The sequence below is a fragment of the Zeus faber genome (assembly GCF_960531495.2).
Source record: "Zeus faber genome assembly, chromosome: 6".
NCBI classification, from domain to species: Eukaryota; Metazoa; Chordata; class Actinopteri; order Zeiformes; family Zeidae; genus Zeus; species Zeus faber.
In genome coordinates, this window is record NC_137201.1 from 29,110,072 (window position 1) to 29,131,739 (window position 21,668).

A 21,668-nucleotide genomic window follows, 5' to 3' on the forward strand; every position below is an offset into this window, starting at 1 on the left:
ACACACCCCCCCATTCACAAATCTTAGACAAAATGTCACAAGGGCCTCCTGGCAACCTGGAGACAGGGGTCCCTTTTTCGCCCCACCACGCACACATTTTCTGTGGAATTGTAGATTAAATTCGCCTGTGCGTGGCCAAACCCTGTCTTTCAAGCGCAAGGCGGCGCGCGGTGCTACGTGGCATTTCGTCTCCTTTCAACTGGCTGATGGACGCCAGGGCGAGTGGGCTCTGGGCCGGGCTGACAGGCCACAGCGCTCCCTGCTCCTTTGATGGAAGACATTTGGAGACGCCTCGTGCATAAAATCTGTGGAGATGCGTTCTCTGCTGGCAGACCGAGGTATCTCCTCCAATCTGCTCATAAAGCGCTGTCACAATTAGAACAAAGCCAAGCGGGGAAGGCGCGGCCCCTGCTCCCATCTCCCCGCTCTTTCATTTCCTGTGGAGCAGGAAATTGCCTCCGCGTACGGTTGATAGTACGTGGCCTTATCCGCCATCTCTCCCGGTTTGAGGTTTTTATTAAATCACACGCTGTTTTTGTGCCTGTGCTGTCATTCATTGAGGTCCGGCTTGTTTAGCGCCGCACCGGGCGCCGAATGTACGTACGTGTCCAGAAACAAAAAGCCGCAACGTCCAGCGAGGGTGGAACGGGGAGCGCGGAGCCATTCACACGCAGGCGGGAAAACCGCTTGGTCACTCTGCAGGAAGCGACTTGATCTCCTTCTCCCCGAATCCTCCGTGGACCTCGAGGGAGGCTGCACCCTCTTTCAGGATTGCCGCCTCTTAACACCATCATGTATTTCAAATGTCCTCTATGAAATGACTAATTAAGGCCATAATCTTAGAATCTCCCTTTCATAACTTCCCACAGCTTGCATAAAGGTCATATCTTTAATTGCGCGTGCGTGTGTGCGTGCGTGCGTGCGTGCGTGGGCTGTTGGGTCACATCGCCCGGAGCTCATAGATGAGTTCACAAAAAAAAAAATGTAAGTCCAAAGATCAGTATTGACGGCACTATTCATACTTATTAATACTTCGATGTATTGTGAAATGCTGAGTGGCGGGTGCTCCGGCATACAAGACCTCATTTCCTTTTAAGATCCTCCTTGCCCGGGTTTTCCCCGCAGGGCACTCAGCGGGACACGTATCAATGAACAGAACATGTCCTCCTTGTTTTTTCAAATCTGTTCAAATCGTGGCGCATCCCTCCCCCAAAGTGATTGCGGGCAGGTCACACGCCCAAATAGCAATGACACCCTGGCTCATTCGCAATTTTGAAAATCCACCCATCAGCCTTGGCGCGCACGTTTTCATGCTACACCCGTGTGTTCACGACCGGTGATGTGTGATGTGATGAATTCCCCGCTCCGTCTCCGCTGCTTATGATTCCATGAAGAATAACAGCTGAACCACAAGCAGCCTGTGCGGCCGTGCGCCTGCCAGCGCTGACAGGCAGGAGCATGCGCGCGCACACACACACACACGCGCGCGCACACACACATGCACACACACATACACACACCAATCCCTCCCATCACACCGTCACACTATATAAACAGACCTGAGCTGGAGAGCGGCTGGCAGACGGACAAAAACACACACACACACACACACACACAGCCACACACACACACAGACACTCACACACACACACTCACACTCACGAATATAGAGTTGCGCGGCGACGCTGGAGAGGCTGGAGCCCTGGTATTCCTACACCCACTGGTTCCCCATGGCGTCGTCCCACGTGAAGCGGGACGCCATCGAACCAGTGCCCAAGATGCAGCCAGCCATGATGATGTTCTCCAGCAAGTACTGGGCCCGGCGCGGCCTCTCCCTGGACTCGGCCATGTTCGACCAGCACCAGCACCTGCCGCAACGCCACACCGGGGGCCGGATGGTGAGACGCGCTCCTGTCCTACCTCAGGATTTGACTGGGTGTGGTTTTTCAAGTTTGGCTTGTGCATGTGAGGTGGGGTTGGGGGTGGTGATGCAGTTGGTAAGCAAGTCACGTAACCCAACGACACTTTTCCCGCCGCGTGACGTACGTATATGGGTGAGCGAGCGGCGTTAAGAAGCTGCAGGGGCTGTGGGGGCAGGAGGGAGGTCCGGGGGTGAAATGGGACTCGGGCGGGGCCCGGTGGACTTGGTGCCGTCTCCCCGTCGGGTTTGCTGTGTTCTCGCCTCGTTCCTTTCCTCCCCAAAACGCACGCCTGTCGTGCGAGGTGCGCGGCGCTGCCCTCGCCCTCGAGCCCGGTGCCAGGTACGACTCTGCGGTACCTGTGGGCAATCAATTATTGATAACGGGAATGTTTATCAAGGTGCATCGTCTAGAGAGCGTGAACAAAGCAAGTGGGCAAATAAGAAGCTACTTCATTAGACGGTGCTTTAGTCGTTTTTTATGCACTCGCGGGGATGCAACCTTCATATTTTAGTCCAAAGTGTGTTTTTGAGACTTTGAGACTGCAACACAATATCAGAACAATACCGCCACCTCAGCCTGAAGTGACGCATTGTCTTCATCTTACATTGTCTCTCTGCCCTCAGCTGCACCTCCACTAGATTGCTCATTACATGCAGGACCTCACAAAATGACTCGCTCTTTATGATATATATATATTTTTTTGTCTGTTTGTTTGTTTTTCTTTTTGTTTGTTTGTTTTAAGAAATTCCCTCATTTAAGCCACCGGAGCCAAGCAAAAGAGTGCACTTCCTATAAGCAAAGGAACGAATCAAGAGGCTTATTACAACGTGTGTGTGTGTGTGTGTGTGTGTGTGTTTGTGTGCTTGTGTGTATATGCGTGTGTGTGCGTGCGTGCGTGCGTGCGTTGACATTCGCTGCCGTGCGATGGAGACGCTGAACCCGGGTCCCTGCCGGTGCGCGTCGAGGCCGTCGAGCTGTCGGTTCGTTGTCGGGGCTAATTTGCTTCTGTTCCCTCTAAACCACGGCGTCATGCATGGCTGGAGAGGCGGACGTCTATCCGGACGGGCAGGTGACCTGTGAGCGGGGCCGTCAATCTTTTTTTCCAGGATATCTTTTTGACGTGTATAGCCGCTCAAGGAGTCGACCCCGAAGCCTTTATTAATGATCCGTGAAGTGCGCGGTCGGCCGCGGGCCGGGCGCACGCACCAATAAGCGGCCGCTCGGAACGGAGATGCAAAAGGAAGGGGGAAGCCAGGGCGAGGACGCGTTCGAGCGGTGACAGACGTTTTGAAATACAATGTCTGCAGCGGGAGGGGCCGCGTCGAACGCACTCTGAGTGAATCCGGGGCTCCAGCGGGTGTTTGCGCTTCTGGATGAAAGCGGAGTGCCTCGCCACAAATAGCTGCCGAGAATAGGATCGAGAATGAGAACACGACATTAGCCGTTTGATAGTCGTCCGGCGCCCGACAGACTGGGGCTGCTGCCGTGCGCTCCGCTCCCCCCCCTGCGGACGAGCAACATCAAATGTTCTTAATGAGGCTGCTCCACTGAATTGCAGTCGTCTGGTGTAAGGGCAGCACGGGATGGAAGTCATCAAATCAGTCTCTTTTACGGTTTTGCTGATAACGTCAGCAACAAGCAAGGAAAGCGCCGAGCGGATGCCGGGCGCCCTCTGTACAGCCCCCCCCCCCCCGCGACGTTTGCTTGTCAGTCAAACACCTGCATCAATAAGAGTCTCGGTTTGACAGCGAATTACATCACCAGCGCGATCTCACAGCCGGTGCGTGGCGGTGAACCTGGCCGGGTGACCTCGCTGGGAGGCGCAGATTGAGATCCCGGGCGCGCCGGGGGTTGGTGTTTGGAAGCCCGAATCCGGAGCCGGGTCCGGGCTTTCCAAACACCAACCCCCGGGACCCGCGCGAGCAGGTAAGCCGCCGGGATTCTCAGCCGCGCAAATGTCCCCCCCCCCCCCTCCCTTTTCCCCCCAGTCGCGGCGGTCGTCCTTCTGTCCCATAAACGAGAAGCCGGATAAGGAGAGCGGCGAGGAGTCGGGGCGGACGGCGGTGGTGTTCTCGCTGAAGAACGAGGCGGGCTGCCTGGTCAAAGCCCTGCGGCTCTTTCAGGTAACGTGCGCCGGGCCCCCTGTCCACCTTCCATCTTCTTCTCGTCCCTCCTGTCGGTGTTTCCTCGTCTCCTCTCCTCGCCCCCTCTCCCCGTCCCCTCTCCTCGCCTCCTCTCCTCGTCCCCCTCTCCCCGTCCCCTCTCCTCGCCTCCTCTCCTCGCCTCCTCTCCTCGTCCCCTCTCCTCGCCCCCTCTCCTCGCCTCCTCTCCTCGCCTCCTCTCCTCGTCCCCTCTCCTCGCCTCCTCTCCCGTGGCTGCCTCCCCTCTCGTCCTGCTCTCCCACCCTTCATTTCCTTCACTTTGGTTTCCATCCCGGTTCCCCTTCCTCCCCCCTCCACTCCGCTCTCCTCTCCTCCGTCACCCCTCTCCCCTCTGGTCCTCTGAACCTCCCCTCTCCTCCGCCCCCCCGCCGCGCAGGAGAAACACGTCAACCTGAACCACATCGAGTCTCGCGTCTCCAAGCGCGTCGCCAACGAGGTGGAGATCTACGCCGACTGCGGCTGCAGCAAGAAGGAGTTCAACGAGCTCCTGCAGCTCCTCAAGGACCACGTCAACATCATCTCCTTCAACACGCCGGCCAACGTCTGGTCCGCCGAGGCAGGTAGGCGCGGCGGGGGGGGGGTTTCCCGCGGAGGGGTGACGCTTGTTTGTCGGATTCGCATTTCAGCGCGTCGTGAAATAAGGACTTCGGCCGCTCGTGACGCACGCGACGTCATCTCAACGACTGGTGATGAGATTACCTGTAGGAGGAACGGCTGCAGCTGAAATCCGCCCTGTGCCACTAACCCCCCTCAGCTGCATGCACTTCCTACTTCATACCTACTCCCATGTCGAGGCTGTTCCCAGGTTTTAAGCCGAATTTTATTTTATTTCCCGAATGGTCCACAAAATCGGGTTGTGACGAGGTTTCGCCTGATTATCTTTTACACCCGCACGAGTTCATGAGCTCATCTAGGTCACGGGTTGAGGTGTTCGGGTTCTGCGACGCGCGCGCGGCTCACGTCGCCTCCCTTGTGCGTCGGGGGGTCTCGCCGTCGTTTTTCCGGGGTGCACATTCCCAGACCCGCAGCTGTCCCCCCCCCCCCCTCCCCCCGTCCCCACAAACGCTCCAAACGTCTGAACACTAGATGGCGAGGACGTTCCGTGGTTCCCGATGAAGATCTCGGAGCTGGACCAGTGTTCTCACAGAGTGCTGATGTACGGATCCGAGCTGGACGCCGACCACCCTGTAAGTGAGCAGAGAACCGGACCGAACGTTTAAACACTCAGGTAACATAACGAATGACACTTTTCTATCAACTACCACCAGCAGTAGGTGTAGGGGCCCCCGGGATCCCTCTGGTTTCTTCTATATTGGGATTCGATCCCCCCCGTGGGGCAGTTTACTAAAAAAAAAATTAAAAAAAATGACCTCTGACCTTTTCTCGTCCTTCCAGGGCTTCAAAGACAATGTCTATCGCCAGCGGAGGAAATACTTTGTCGAAGTGGCGATGAATTATAAATTGTAAGCACTGCAAAATCTGATTGTTTCTCGTTCTTTTGGGTTTTTTTTCTTTTTTTTTTTGTTTTGCAGACTTTATTCACCCAAATAAAGAGAAATTATTTCTCTGCAACTAAACTATAGTACACTGCTTTCTGTTGTATCCAAATAAAGATACGAGCCCCAACAGGGGGATCAGGGGGATTTTGGGTTGTTTTTTTTTGTGATAATGACCGGCCGCCACCACATTATTCCACTTATTAGGCACGGCTACTTCTGAAATAAAATAAATACACTGACACTGAATATGGATTGGAAATTATTTCACAACTAATATGCTTAGTTTAAGAATTTCCTCTAAGAAAGATTACATACAAATAACAAACATGACGAAATATTCACCCGAAAAAAAAAAAAAAAAAAAAGAATCCTACATAGGACGAATCTATTTGCTGTGATTAATGTTGAATTGGACGTTTACATGAATTGTGAAATGAGAGATTGTGAAGGGGATGTTGGTCATGTTGACATGGATGTCTGCAGCCGTCTTTGCAAGTCTTCCACTGTTGCTCAGGAAGACAAGTGGCTGCCCGTGGCAATGGTCATCATCAACAGGTTAATAGATTGCTGCTATTAGCTGCAATTAGATTTGATCATTCCACAGCCACAGAGCTGTGTTATCGAAAATAGTTACAATACAATTCAAATCTGTGTCCAAGCATGATTGTCTTTTGTGGTTTGAAGCAAAACAAGACCACAACGTAATGATAAATCCCGGCCCTCCCCAGCGGGCAGCCCATCCCCCGCATCGAGTACACCACAGAGGAGACTAAAACCTGGGGCGTGGTCTTCAGGGAGCTGACCAAGCTCTACCCCACCCACGCCTGCCGGGAATACCTGAAGAACCTCCCCCTCCTCACCAAGCACTGTGGCTACCGAGAGGACAACATCCCCCAGCTGGAGGACGTTTCCCTGTTCCTGAGAGGTCTGTCTGTCTGTCTGTCTGTCTGTCTGTCTGTCTATCTGTCTGTCTGTCTGTCTGTCTGTCTGTCTGTCTGTCTGTCTGTCTATCTATCTGTCTGTCTGTCTGTCTGTCTGTCTGTCTGTCTGTCTATTAATCCATCTATCTATCTACCTATCCACCCACCCACCCACCCATCTACAGTATCTATCTGTCTGTCTGTCTGTCTGTCTGTCTGTCTGTCTGTCTGTCTGTCTATCTATCTATGACTGTATGTTATAATGTATTGTACGCCCTAAAAACGTGTCTTTCTCCATCATTGAAACAGAACCAATTCAGACAAATTCAGACGACGCTTATAAAATGTATGGAGTCTTTTAAACGGGGGGTTCTCAGATCGGATCAGGTTTGATTTGGGGGCTCCCCGAGGAGACAAAAAAAAAAAAAAAAAAAAAAAGCCTGGGAACCCCTCGTGCAGACCTCCACTGAGAGCCTTTCGCTGCCGTCTGCTCCGTCCGTTGCAGAGCGCTCAGGCTTCACCGTGCGGCCCGTGGCGGGGTACCTCTCTCCCAGGGACTTCCTGGCGGGTTTGGCCTATCGGGTGTTCAACTGCACCCAGTACGTTCGCCACAGCACCGACCCTCTCTACACCCCAGAACCGTGAGTGCCGCTCCCCCCTCCTTCCAAACCAAACCCCCATGGAAGCCGGCCCTTGCAAGCCGCCTAGTACACAGATTAAAGAGCGGATGAAAAGCAATGTACATTCGGTGGGATTTTGACGTAAACACGGAGCCAAAAACAACGGGGACGTGGCCGCACATCTTCCTTTCTTTTCTAATTCACCTGCGATGACTGGGATGTTTCCGTTTTTTTGGGGCTCGCAGGGACACTTGTCATGAGCTGCTGGGCCACGTGCCGCTCCTAGCTGATCCAAAGTTTGCCCAGTTCTCCCAGGAAATCGGCCTGGCGTCCCTCGGCGCCTCCGACGAGGACGTACAGAAGCTGGCCACGGTGAGTTGGAAACCAGCATCGAACCGCTGTCAAGGGGCGAGAAGCAGAGACGTGACCACATCAAAATGTGTCTGTTCTCAAAAACATCCTTTTAATGACGACTCAAATACATATTACTGACGCCAGGTGAGTAGTGACTTTTAAAACAACATATCGAGCGCACCACTTAATCCCATGTTGTTATGGGATCCGAGGTGAGCAATGTGGACAATTTTATCGTCACAATAATTAAACCAAATTGACACAATTTTAATAGTTATCGAAACATTTGTATGGTGATTAAGTACATCGGACTAAAAGTTTAACTTTGCAAAGGAAATTCCATCAAATATTTCAGACCTCATTTTCAGAAATCGTTGTGTCATAGCTCCTTATAATCATCAATTTAGACAAAAAAATGTATCACTATATTAATTATGAAATTACATATCGTAAATATGTCTGATGTTGATCAACTATGACCGAAATATGATAAATTATGATATTGAACTGTTCCCCAGCTCTGCTGATGATGTACGATTTGGTTTTGAAACTAGAGGAGCCCATCAATAAAAATGGAACAAATGAGAAATTAACAACAAATATTTGCAGTTTTATATGTCACAAAATAATGAGATTATTTTCTGTATTTTCTGTCTGGGACGTTGTTGTGGTGTATCTCTTCAGTGTTATTTCTTCACTATTGAGTTTGGACTCTGCAAACAAGATGGACAGCTGAGAGCTTACGGTGCCGGTCTGCTGTCGTCTATTGGTGAACTAAGGGTAAGAGCACAAACATGCACGCACGCACGCACACACGCACGCACGCACGCACGCACGCACGCACGCACGCACGCACGCACGCACGCACGCACGCACGCACGCACGCACGCACACACACACACACACACACACACACACACACACACACACACACACATATTCAAAACACCCTGCTCCCACATGTATATGGTCAAATATTTTCTCACGTTTATTCTTTGGCAAACAAAGTATCAATGGCCCACACACATACACACACACACACACACACACACACACACACACACACACACACACACACACAAACACACATACATGCAAACCCACACACACACACACACACACACACACACGCAAACCCACCCACACACACACACACACACACACACACAAACACACGTACATGCAAACCCACACACACACACATATATTTATTTTTTGGCAAACAAAGTATCAATGCCCCCCCCCCCCCGCACACATAGTACTGCAGTACAGAGGCAGTACTACTACCTCATACACCCCGTTGTGCACGTCATGTGACCTGTGCCGTCCTCCCAGCACGCCCTGTCGGACAAGGCCTGCGTGCAGATGTTCGACCCGCGCACCACGTGCCACCAGGAGTGCCTCATCACCACCTTCCAGGACGTCTACTTCGTGTCGGAAAGCTTCGAGGAGGCCAAGGAGAAGATGAGGTAGCGCGCGCACGCAGGCGGCACCCCGTTGTAGGCGACAATTTGGAGTTATTACTGTAAAAAAAAAAAAAAAAAACACAATTACATGATTACCAACCACATAAGTGATGCGGTGCGTAGATGGGAAAGTCAGGGTTTGATTGCCTGTCACAGTGGATAAAGTAGTAAAAATGAGAAACCTCCACAGTCCTTATTCCGCTTGCATTGCACAGCACCTCTACCAAGCAGGAAATGTTTTACGCTGTTGTTGATGTTTGCTGAGAGCTTTTTCGATGCCACTTCCTTGTCCTTGCGGAAAGGTGTGAGTTAGACGGGAGGTCTTGGGTAGATTAGCTGACACCCTCCCAATGAAGCTTCTAGTTTGGGGATCTGCAAGCTGCCTCGCGGCAAAGTTACTCCGTACAAAGATTTGTATTTTTTTTATTTTCTTCTGATATTTATTTATTTCCATTGCTGAACCGCTCACCACATTTAAACAAAAGAAATTCAATAGGGTAGAATTATGTGATCTGCGATATTATGATGTAAAATGTCGTAATACAAATAAAAATTAGGTGATAAAAATATAATTATGTGGCGTCACTTGATGCTGAATTTGAGCCAGTCTGATAAAGACCAGATGGTGCTGATGGTGCAATATTTAAGAAGCTGGGGGCAGATGGACACATGTCCGACAGAGGCTCTCTCCCTGTGTGTGTGTGTGGGAGGGGGGGGGGGGGGGGTGATTTACCTGTTGCTCGGTTATTGCTCTGACAGGCATCAGGCGTACAGCCACTCTGATCCCGGGTCCAATTACCTAGACCTAAGACAGGTGCTTAAACCACACCACAATCCATATATATATGCCTTTATACAGTATATACTGTACTGAATGTCTATTTATATCCCCCCCAAAAAGAGAAAATTTAAACAAATAAATAAATAAATATTTATCCCTATAAATGAATAAACAAACAAAGAAATATATATATATATATATATATATATATATATATATATATATATATATATATATATATATATATATATATATCCCTATATATATATATATCCCTATATATGTCTATATATGTCTATATATCCCTATATTATGGACTAACTTGGGAGTTAGTGCCATTTTGTGGCACGTTCCCTGTGATCGGAACACTATAAAGTCACATACTATTTACCCAAAATGCAACTCTGTTGCAGCGAGCAAACAAAGCTCACGAAAACAGTGCAAATACAAGATAAGGCAACATTTCATTCAGGAAGCAGCATGCACGGCGGTAACACAATGGGGAAGTGTCATTCAGCATAAACTGCGACTCTCTTTTTCTCCCCCCCCCCACCTCCTCTCTCTCTCTCTCTCTCTCTCTCTCTCTGCTTCCGCAGAGAATTTGCCAAGATGATTAAAAGGCCCTTTTCGGTGTACTACAACCCGTACACCCAGAGCATCGACCTGCTGAAGGACACCCGCAGCATCGAGAACGTGGTCCAGGACCTCCGCAGCGACCTCACCACCGTCTGCGACGCCCTGGGCAAGATGAACACCTACCTGGGCATCTGAAGCCGCCTGCGTCTCGTCGGAAAGCGCCTTGTACATAAATATATCGGCATGGCCCCGCGGCAGGTCTGCCAAACAGCGCTCGGCTGCGGCTGTGCTCATTCGCTTCGATAAAATAACTGTTAAATGCAAAGCGACGGAAGAGGTGCAGCTCCTACGGTGGTACCGACATCTAGTGTGCTCATGTACGTTTTCACCTTATGAAACCGTTGCGCAGAATGCAAACTAACTTGGCTTTTGTTGTCGTTCTCTGTGTGTTTTCCTTCATCACGCTGTCATTTCCAATAAAGAGAGATGATGTCGCCGAAATGACTAAATGCCGACCTTCCTGTGCTTTCTGAGCGGGGCCCGGGTCCAAGCACGACCGTCCTGACCCTACACGAGAGTTACCGATTCAGATGGTAGTGTTGGTGTGGTTGGTGTGGCGTTTGCAATTGGAAGTAAAGCATCTACACAAGCGACTGTTTTCATTCGCGCAGAGAATTTGGAAACACTGTATTTTAAATTACACATATTCACCGCGAATCAATTACATGTGCATTTATGGGTCGGATCGGTTGTCCCTCACTGCCTCTCACGCTGAAGAACGGTCACTCAGCCCTCATCAAAGCTTAATAAATGGAAATGGCGCGTGTATGTGTCTGAAAGAGACAGTTCTTGCAATAAAATGCAACAGGAACCTGAATACATTCATTTCACAACCATACAACCGGGAAAGTAGGAGGGGTGGAGGGGAGAAAGTAACACAGGCACGCACAGAGACGCGTACACACACACACACACACACACACACACACACACACACACACACACACACGGTTTCAGCGGAGATACCGATTTCATGATCGTTGCCGTTTTCACATAAAAAACGTTGAATTGATTTTTCTTGAGGGTCAAATTCTTTATGCAAAAAACAGCACGATTGCATTGAAACGAAATGCTACAAAAGACGACTCCTCTCACCTGATCACATTATGATGGAAATAAGATGGAGGAAGACAGTTAATAATCGATAAATGGCACAGGGTAGAAGGTAAGAAATCTTCTACAGGAAACAGTCATGAGATGAGTTGTTAACTTTTACACGTTAATTTAAAAAATATATATATATATAGAAAAATAGAACGATTCAGAAGGAAACATGATAGTGCATTGTAGCATTCAGGCAGAAGCACTTGAGTGTGCGCCGAAGGCACCGTCAAGGTGTAAATGTGCCGCAGGTAAATGTGTGACGGCGGGTGGAGGGCGTGGTCGTCGCTCCCAGGTGGATTCAGTCAATCTCCTCGGTGTCAAATGCTTTTTCCTGGGTGGGAGAAGGAGCAGGAGATGAGGATCCGTGCCGCAGCTTCCAACCATGTCCTACTTTGTGGCTTCGCCGGGACCTCAGCTAACAGTCAATGTCCTGGTTATACTGTATTTCCTTTCACTGCTTATGATCTTTTATTCTAAACCTACATTGAAGTTTTATTACATACAGTTGGCCCAGCCAAGCTCAAATGAAAACCATCAACAGACTATAACCCGGTGGATTTTCTAGCTCCGTGTAGGTGCGCCGGGTGGTGCGCTGGGGTGGGAGTGAAACCGCTGCACAGGAAGTGATGCGGTCGAGATTAAGATACCGATAAAAAAAAACAAAGCTTTCTAACTCTACCTGTAGGCCTAATTGCTGTTTGTTTCTAGATAATGTTTAGGTGGCTGTGGAAGTGACATACAGTCAGTTTGATAGTGTGACAAATGTAGTTATTGTAAGTCTCTTTGGACAAAAGCATCAGTGATCAATGATGTAATGTCATGTAATTATATCGGACTCACCCATCCTCCCTGTTGCTGCACCCAGGCACTGTGGTGCTGGAGGAGGTAGCGCTCCCCGAACCCCAGCACCCGTCTCTTGACGATGACGTCCATGGCCGACAGCCTTCGGGTCGCCTCGAAGGCCCAGGCGATCTGTGCCCACCGCATCCTGCCCTCCTGTCCCCTGGCGGCGCAGGCCCCGGGACCCGGGGCCACCACCAGGCTCTGCAGGGCAGAGGTGACTCTCTCAAACAGGGTGTAGTCGAAGGCTCTCCGCAGCTGCTGCTGGAGGACCTGGTCCTGCTTGATCTGGAGAAGAAAAAAGAAAAAAACACACACAGAATGAAGAAGAAGAGGAGGGTAAACACACACCACACACACCTTTATTAACAGTGGGGCTGGGGCGATGCCGACAAAATCAGATATTAGGCTTGGGCGATGGTTGATGTGCGTGAGTTGGCAGCTCTACATGACAATTATTTAAAAAAAAATTTTTTTAGTAATGCAAGCAATAACCTGGAGTATCACAAATATCACAAAAATGATTTGACGAATTCCTCCAATGTCGATAACGCGATGATAGTTTGGGGATGACAATTTATATTTACAATTTGAATTAGTCATAGTAGTAACTGCAAAACCAAATTATAAAAACCAAAATCCCAAATCCGGTCTCACGTCACAAAATTTATATTATAACAATAACTTGATGTCGCCCAGCCCCCATGTAACATACACAGAAACCCACAAACATACACACAAACACGGACACAGACACACACCTCATCGTTAAGTTTATCTCCGGATCTTTTCAACAACTCCACCAGTTTCAGGGCCAATTCTGCAACAAAAACGAAAAATGTTGTTTCTGTGTCACTGAAAACATGAATAACCCTGCTTGATGGAGATCGTTGTGATTTGCAATGTGTTTTCCGTTGTTTCGGGATGTCCTGTCGGTGTTGGGAGGATCACCCGGACCCCGTAGACCAGTGGTCCCCAAACTAAGGCCCGCGGGCCGGATACGGCCCGCCTCTACATTTGGCCCGGCCCCCTGAACAATACCAGAGACGCATTATGATTTTTTTTTCAGTCTGGCCACGCGAATCCTAGACTAGCCCCTGTCAAATAGAATGGAATAATGGCGAAAAGGATAGGTAAGAGAAAAATTGATTCAGAATGCAGGGTATTTAACCTGCAGTGGTCAAACGATCATTTTTTTGTTCAATGCAAAGAAAAGGCTGTTTGTCTCATCTGTCAAGAGGCGGTGGCGGTATTCAAAGAATACAATCTGCGCCGACACTATGAGTCCCGTCACAAAGACAAGTATGATAACTTGCAAGGCCAAATGCGAGCAGACACTCTCAAAGCTAAAAAGCGGACTGTTAGCTCAGCAGAATACATTCGTACGCCAAGCTCAGCTGAACCAGTCATCCGTTCGGGGCAGCTTTCGGGTTGCTCAACTGATAGCAAGCAGCGGTAAACCTCACCGATGGAGAGTTTGTCAAGAAATGTTTGAATGCTGTCGCGGAAGAGGTGTGTCCCGAGAAGAAAGATGTCTTTAATGCCGTGAGTCTGTCGGCGAGTACAATCACCAGACGCATTGAAGAAATCGGGGGTAATGTATATGCCCAGCTGTAGCAGAAGACGAAAGAATTTGACTTTTTTTCATTAGGACTGGATGAGAGCATGGACGTGCAAGACACAGCACAGCTGCTCATTTTTATTCGTGGAGTTAGCGCAAACTTTGAGATGTGCGAGGAGCTGGCAGCCCTCCAAAGTCTCAAAGGGACTACAACGGGGGAGGATATTTTCGGCAAAGTATGCCAAACCATGGAAGAGTTGGACCTAGACTGGTCAAAGCTTGCCAGCATCACGACTGACGGGGCTCCTAGTATGGTGGGCGCGTCTCGGGGTCTAATAGGAGGCATGAACCGGGAGATGGAAGAACGGAGTCTCACCGCCCCGCTACAAGTCCACTGCCTAATTCACCAGCAAGCACCGTGCTGCAAAGTGGTGAAGTGGGATTCTGTCATGAAGGTTGTGGTGTCATGGATAAACTTCATCAGAGCAAAGGGACTGAAACACAGGCAGTTCCAACAATTCCTGTCTGAACTGGAGTCTGCGCACGGCGATGTGCTGTACTACACAGCGGTCTGAGTTTTGAGGCGTTTTTACGAGCTGCTACCCGAAATTAACGCATTTCTTCATTCAAAAGACAAAACGGTCCCAGAGCTGATCGACCCAGAATGGAAATGGCACCTCGCATTTTTAACAGACGTGACAGAAATGCTGAACAGCCTTAACTTGCAGCTACAAGGCCAGGGGAAACTCACTTGCGACATGTATTCTCACATAAAAGCATTTGAGGTGAAACTTGCGCTGCTTTTGGAACAAGTGAAAAAGCACAACTTCATCCATCTCCCTGCTACCCCAAAACCTCTCTGCAGAGAACCCAGCGGTCCCGTTCCCAGCTGAAAAGTGTGTGGAAGCACTGAAAATGCTGAAGGCGGAGTTCGGTGTGTGATTCCGGCAACTACATGTTAATGCAAAAGAAATCTGTCTTTTCCAGAACCCCTTTCTTGCCGACATCGATGAAGCCCAGCCTTCTTATCAGTTTGAGTTGGCCGAGTTACAGAACTGTGATGTTCTGAAAGACGCATTCAAGCCCAACAGTCTCATTGACTTCCATGCCGCCCTCCCAAACGACACGTACCCTAACATAAAAAAACACGCAATGAAGATGTTTACACTTTTTGGCAGCACTTATATCTGCGAGCAAACCTTTTCACACATGAAACACCTGAAAACTCCGATGAGATCAAGATTGACAGATGAACATCTGCATCAGTGTGTCACTGTGACTAGAATGGAACCTGACTTTCAACTTCTCACCAGCCAGATGCAGGCCCACAGTTCACACTGATGGACATACACAGGTAAGCTCACTTTTCTGACTTGAATGAGTCATTCTGAGTATAAACAAATGTAATCATAATAAAATCTACTGGGATAAAATCCATCTCCACAACCAGACTGGTAGTGAAATGTATTGTGCTGTGTATGTGCTGTATCACTTAGTTCGGTTTCTCAGCCTGCTTGCTTTGTGGTTTTCACAGGGAAGTTGATGAGAGAGGGCTGCAAACAGTGGTGTCTACAAGCCTACTGGAACCTTCAAAAGGATTATAAAGAAGGAACTCAAGAACTTTGAGAGACTGCTCATATGAGTCATTTAAGTAAGAGATTCTGCTCTGACAACTAAGCTAAACTTCTACCTGTTAAGATTGTGCACGGCACAACAGAAAGTTAATGTTCAATGGACTTTTTTTCTGTGAAGAACCCAGAAAGGGTTATTAATATTTGGTTATGTGTGGCTTTCTGGAAAACAATAAATGTTTACGTCTAGGCACCCCTGCGATCGTCACACTTTTTCTGTTACAAACTGACCGCGGCCCCCATCAGAGAAGGGAAAAGTTATGTGGCCCTCACAGGAAAAAGTTTGGGTACCCCTGCCGTAGACGACTGTTACCGAGGGACGTAGACTGCACCGGGGACGGAGACTGACGTAGCCGGTCCCGATGTGTGTTGTTGGTTTTTCAAAATAAAAGCCACTCCTGTTGGCGGTGCGGTGTATGGGGGCGCAGGTTAGCATTAGAAGATCGCTCTGTCTTGGGTGGTCGACTTGTTTCGCGGCATAGTTCCCCGCAATATGCTGCCATGTTTCTTCTTGTCTTCCACCTTGGAACGTTATTAACGGTAACTATTATTAGTCACCATATTCACTTCCAATAAGTCTCTTTTTATAATTTGGGATGCTAAACCCAGGTCTGACTGCCAAATACGATTACAGATTTGTTGTGAACATGCGTTTGTTGAAGTCATAAAGAGGAAAATCTCATTATAAATTGCAAATCATTCATATAAAGAAAATAAATGGTGTTTCCAACGAAAAATGTGAAATATAAGAGGAAATGTTTTTTTTTTCCCTCTAAGAAAAACGGTATTGTACTGTAAATCCACAAATTTTACCCCAATACAGTAATTTATGTTATCACATATTCTGTGGGATTTGATCTTACATTGGCATAATGAGTATCTGCTGCTTTGTGAAAAGAACATATGAACATTAAAAAGGTCATGGGGGGCCACACCCACCGTCTTGGTTTTCTAGAGCGCCCTTCTTCACGTCCTCTTCTTGTGGGAACGGCACTGAGTGAACAATGCTTTCCAACTTAGCCGCCACCTTGACCACGACTGGACACACACACACACACACACACACACACACACACACACACACACACACACACACACACACACACACACACACACACACACACACACACACACACACACACACACACACACACACACAATAAAAATTAATCAAGTATTTAAAAAAAATAAAAATAATAAGTATGATAAAAAGTAATAAGAAGTTATCTTTTGATCAAGAAATAATTGTGCCAATAAGTCAGAGGTTCACAGGAAATTAAGGAATGGCTTTGGCCAATACTGGAGTTTTAGTAAAATGAGGTGATGAAACTGCAGAATTTGGTTAAATAATTACCCCTACTTTCTGAACCTATAATTTCCACCTCTGATTAATAGGAAAAAAAGGAAGAAATTCTTAATTTTAGTCAGAAGGTTCAATATCTGACAAGTAATGGGAGGGTTCTCCTATTAAGCACCAGTTCAACGTATTCCCTCCACCCCTGGTTTGCATATGATGGATGCATCTTGTAACATGGAGTCCGAAGCAGCAGCGAGGGATCTGAGGTCTTTTCCAATTCTAAGAGATTTGGGACGCACCCACTGTGTCCCGCAGTGAAAGTGAGAGAGGATACTGACCAAGTTGCTGGTCAGTTGCTCCACCGCCGAACAAGTAGCGCACCATTCGGCCTTCAATATGAAACGGAGAAGGAAATAAAACAAACGTCACTGTCGTCACGACAACCTCCAATCTGTACTCTTATTTTCATTTAATGTCATTTTAATTTACAACACCAAAGGATCATAGATATTTTGTGTTTTTATTTGAATAATCCAAGAATGTCATGTTGCATACTGTGAAGAAAAAAAAAAAGAAAGAAAATATGATAGACCTAGCATATTTCAGCCAAATTGCCCAGCCATCATGGGGCGTTGTTTTACCCTTTCCTTTAAACATAATATTCGTTTGAACATGAAACCAACAAACCCTCATGCAAAAAGTATCGGGGCCTGCAGTAGCTCGCGAGCAGCTGAAACTCCAAGCTCCCCTCATCTCCCTCCTCCACGGTGGGCAGCCCTCCTCTGAAATGCTCCATTTCACTAGCTGGGGGCACAGGTGGAGGCCATTAAACACAATGCAATAGCATGGAGAAGAACAGAACAGTAGAGTAGTAGGAATATAATATAATATACTATTATATAATATAATATGACATAATAGAATAGAACAGCATATAATAGAACAAAACAGAAGAGAACAGAACAGAATAGAAACCTTCCATTGAGATGTATCACCTTACCACGACCAAACGGGGAAACACGTTCTGCCTGTTCACGCGTGAGGGGACGTGTGTCTGTCCGTGACTCACAGGGGAGAGAGTTGATGGTGACGCGGTGGCCAGTCGCTGAAAGATGATTTATGCCGTCATTACGTGGTTTCAGTCGTAGGGGTTATATCTGCCAGATCATAGTCCACCCAGCGGACGGCGCTCCGTTTTTGGCAGCGCGCATTCGGGACCGTGTGACAAATGACAAATATTCAATTTTTTTTAAAAGTTCAGCAGCTTTTTTTTTTTTCCATATGAATGAGAACACTCAAACTAAATTGTTCTGAAATCTAATCTACATGTGCTCCCGCCTCGTCATTTTAAAAGTAAAACATGGTTTTAGTGCACTGTTTTAGAAACGGGACTTTGAGAGCACTCAGAGTAGTTCTGTTTAATTACAGGACCCAGTCTACATGTTGCACAGCCTTTAGATTTCAAAATAAAGTTGTTGTTTTTTTTGCACTTTACATTTTCTCTTTTAAATCAAAAAGGCCGTGCAACATAGCTCACGGCCTGGTATTATATAGACCGAGTCGGAGTGCTCTCAAACGAAGCTGTGAACTTGAAAAATCAAAACCGAAACTGAAAATGAAACGTAAACTCTAACGTTTTAAATAACTCAAACGGTGTCGGTGGGCGCTCTATGCCGCCACTCACCTGAGAAGGTGGCGAACGGCGCCCGCGCTCCGTGTCGCTTGTTCCGCCGCTTTGTTCCGCGTTCGTTTCGCGTCCGCAGCGGCTCCGCTCCAGCGGCTCATTCGCATGACGCGTCGACAGCGCCGCCATCTTGGCGCGGTGTCTGACTGTGAGGGCCGCAAGGAACTGCGGTGGGACAGGGTCACTAATTGCGCCGCTTTGTACCGAATAACAATGTTGACAATGCTAATCACGCCGATGGTGACGATGATAATAGGCGCCTCTGTAGATGGCCATTACGGCCAGTTCTCAGGTGCGCTGCTGTATAGTGTGCTGTATTATCCCAAACACTACCTCACTCTATTCACATTCACATGCCACTTTAATGCACATATCTGTATATACATAGGCATATTCCCTCTATCTATTCCATTTTATTTCATTTTATTTTTATTGTATTTTATTCTATATATTTTTATTTTATTCTATAAGTATTCAACTTACTGTATTACGTTTTAGGAGTCAGTTAGTCGGTCTATTAGAAATTAAAAAATATATATATATTTTTTTTCCTAGGACATATTGTGTGCTATCACCGGGTGCGTTGCATTACATTTCACTGCATATATGTATGAAAGTATGTATATGTATGAAAGTATGTAGATGTATGAAAGTATGTATATGTAAGTGACAAATAAAAATCTTGAATCTTGAATCTTGAAGAGTTTTAGGCTGCAGTTCAGACCATGACCGCCAGATGGTGCTCAAGCGAACCTCCAAAGTGCATCCACGATCACCTGTTTCTCAGTGCACACGGTGCACACCTGTACCACGTGGGGGCGCTCTACTTGGGTAATAGCGCAGTGTGACAATAAAATGTCTGCTTTGTGCAATATGGCCCTGGCCCTTACATCCACCCCCAAGTTCAAGTTGATGTATGAAGCGCTTTAAAAACCAAAACAGCTTTGTCCCAAAGATCTGTACATCAATGGTGCTGGGAGAGATGAATCAATAGTTTCAACACACACACACACACGCACTCAAACATATACATCCGTGTAAATTGTGTCACAATATCAAACAGAATGCAGGCACACAAATACAAAACACTGAGTCAATCACAGTTGCAGGCGAGGGAGTAAAAGGTTTTTGAAAACGTCAACCGAACCGGCAGCGTCATCTGAGTCGATCAAATGTTGTGTGGCAGTCTACTCCAAAGTCCGGGTGCGGCGGCAGAAAAAGCCCTGTCCCTGTCCCAGGCAGCTTATAGGCCTCGTTGGGGGGACCTGAGCGGTCAACCCGCATGGTAACGCATGAGGAGCTCTGAAATATAGGAATATGGATTTAAACGCAGTCGAGCAGTAAGATTTTAAACTGGATCATACGGAGAAGGGCTATGCCAAATCACCCTTATTTATATCCAATTATATTTTTGTTTTGTGCTGATAGTTATTGATGGAAAAAAGGACACAGACAGTCAATCTTGACATAATGAATGTCAATTACGAAATGTTAAAAATATTGTAGTCGCCGTGAAATTAAAGTTATTCCTCATAAAGTACACCTCTGTTACAAATGTATGATAAATTCACAACTATTGTCCAATTCACTGCAAACGAATAGTTTGTTAAGAGTCACAAACACATGTTATTCTATTCCAGTTATTTTTCTACCAATAGTATTGAATAGTTATGCAGTGACAAAGTAATTGATTAAAGCGGAAGGTATTCCCCAATACCTGCAACAGCCACGGATCTTTCATCACAAGTGACCCTGACTTAAAGTCTGTCCAGAAGTCAGAAATACTTTAATAATCCCAGGGGGAAATTATTTAAATGATGGTCCCAGTTTCATAACCCACCCCTCCCACACACACACATGTCCAGTGGACCATCACTAGACTATGCAAACTGGTATCTGGGAGTGTCAGACCAGGGGAAGCAAACAGAACCTTCTGGCTCCCCTGCTCCCCCCCGAGCCTTCTTCATGCGTTGAGTTCTTTGCTCGGTCCCGGTAGCTCTGGTCTGGACTTATCAAAACGTATTAAAAAAAAAACCAAAACATTATTCTTAAATTTGTTCCTCTTGTCTTATCGCTGTGCTGGAATGTGAATTATTCCTATCCTCATCACAACTTGTCTTCAAACTTTCAGGCATCCATCCTCCTCCGGCCTCCTCGGGTAAGTTGCCACTCAGCTTTAAAATCTATCAACCGCTGCAGCGTTCACTACGGCACTACGAGGAGAGACCAGGCCGGTTTCATTTAAAAAAAGAACACCTGTCTGTTTAAACAGAGGCCGTACTCTGTAAGCTTGGCGACTGATATACTGTAATTAAATAGCCGTAGTAGAACCCAATAATAAAGAAATGAAGTAAAACCATTTTTTTTACCCACTTAATTTGTGTGTCAACAGTTGTGTTTTTTATATGCCTTTGGACATTGTTGATATATTCAATCGGATGATTCGTGTTCTCGCAGCTGATCTCTTCCCTGCCGGAGACGCAGCAAAATCAATGGGAAACAACAGCACAACTCTGGCTGTGAACACCAACAGCAACATTAACAATGGCTCAGTCAGTGGAAATCACACGCAATTTGATATTTCTGCTGGTGGTGGAGGACAGTCCTTGTTGTTTATAATACTTTCGCACATGATGACCATGGATGCAATCTTAATCCATTGTAGTGTAAACACCCAGAAGACCGTGTGGCTCGTCGCAAGATAATGATATTGGTGACCGGCCTGCTGGCTAATGCGGGCTTGACGTGGATACTGCTGACCGGCAAGAGGTGGCTGTCAGCATCTGAAGTGCTGGCGCTCAACCTCTCCATTCTAGACGTCCTCTATTGCTTCTTCATGCCCCTGGACATCTACGCGATCGTGCACCAGGCGTCCGAGCGTATCCTCTCCGTCCACGACGCGCTGTCTGCTCCCAACATCTTCGGCTGCCCGCTGCTGTTGACGTTCATGTGTTTTGAGCGCCACCTGGCGGCGGCCCACCCCGTAGCATACATGAGGCTCGGGAAATGGGAGTACCGCGCCGCCTTGTGTGCCTGCGCCTGGATCCTCACCCTGGTTGGGGCGCTGCTGGCGTACTTTTTCGGGGTGTTCTCCATGGCTCTGTACCTGGCCCTCACCACCTCCCTGCTGTTCCTGCTCATGCTGCTGTGTCTGGCGGGTATTGTGTGGGTCCTCTGTCAGAGTGGGCCGG

The 21,668-nt window shown here is 47.7% G+C and overlaps 2 protein-coding genes across 2 annotated transcripts; one reads left to right on the forward strand and one right to left on the reverse strand.

The window, feature by feature from the left end:
- Positions 1 to 1,730: 1,730 nt before the first annotated feature.
- On the forward strand, positions 1,731 to 10,495 carry tph2 (tryptophan hydroxylase 2 (tryptophan 5-monooxygenase); the record flags this gene model as incomplete). Its single annotated transcript, XM_080001929.1, has 11 exons — positions 1,731 to 1,898; positions 3,911 to 4,045; positions 4,461 to 4,644; positions 5,171 to 5,271; positions 5,480 to 5,547; positions 6,312 to 6,508; positions 7,009 to 7,144; positions 7,369 to 7,495; positions 8,162 to 8,257; positions 8,813 to 8,946; positions 10,321 to 10,495. The coding sequence occupies 11 exons, from the start codon at positions 1,731 to 1,733 to the stop codon at positions 10,493 to 10,495; spliced, it is 1,521 nt and encodes a 506-aa protein (XP_079858055.1).
- An 895-nt stretch (positions 10,496 to 11,390) lies between these two features.
- LOC307231746 (apoptosis facilitator Bcl-2-like protein 14) lies at positions 11,391 to 18,540 on the reverse strand. Its single transcript, XM_080002549.1, has 8 exons — positions 18,478 to 18,540; positions 17,794 to 17,898; positions 17,481 to 17,597; positions 17,132 to 17,182; positions 16,436 to 16,534; positions 13,066 to 13,124; positions 12,305 to 12,592; positions 11,391 to 11,795 (listed from the first exon to the last, which is right to left on the reverse strand). Exons 3-8 carry the CDS (start codon positions 17,587 to 17,589, stop codon positions 11,763 to 11,765), a joined length of 639 nt encoding a protein of 212 aa, XP_079858675.1. The 5' UTR covers positions 17,590 to 17,597; positions 17,794 to 17,898; positions 18,478 to 18,540; the 3' UTR covers positions 11,391 to 11,762.
- Positions 18,541 to 21,668: the final 3,128 nt, after the last annotated feature.

Coding starts and splice junctions, on each gene's coding strand:
- LOC307231746 (XM_080002549.1), bottom strand. CDS start 17,589: ATGGAGCATTTCAGAGGAGGGCTGCCCACCGTGGAGGAGGGAGATGAG. Junction 16,535..17,131: donor AGCAACTGACCAGCAACTTG/GTCAGTATCCTC, acceptor GTGTGTGTCCAG/TCGTGGTCAAGGTGGCGGCT. Junction 13,125..16,435: donor CGCTCTAGAAAACCAAGACG/GTGGGTGTGGCC, acceptor TTTTTGTTGCAG/AATTGGCCCTGAAACTGGTG.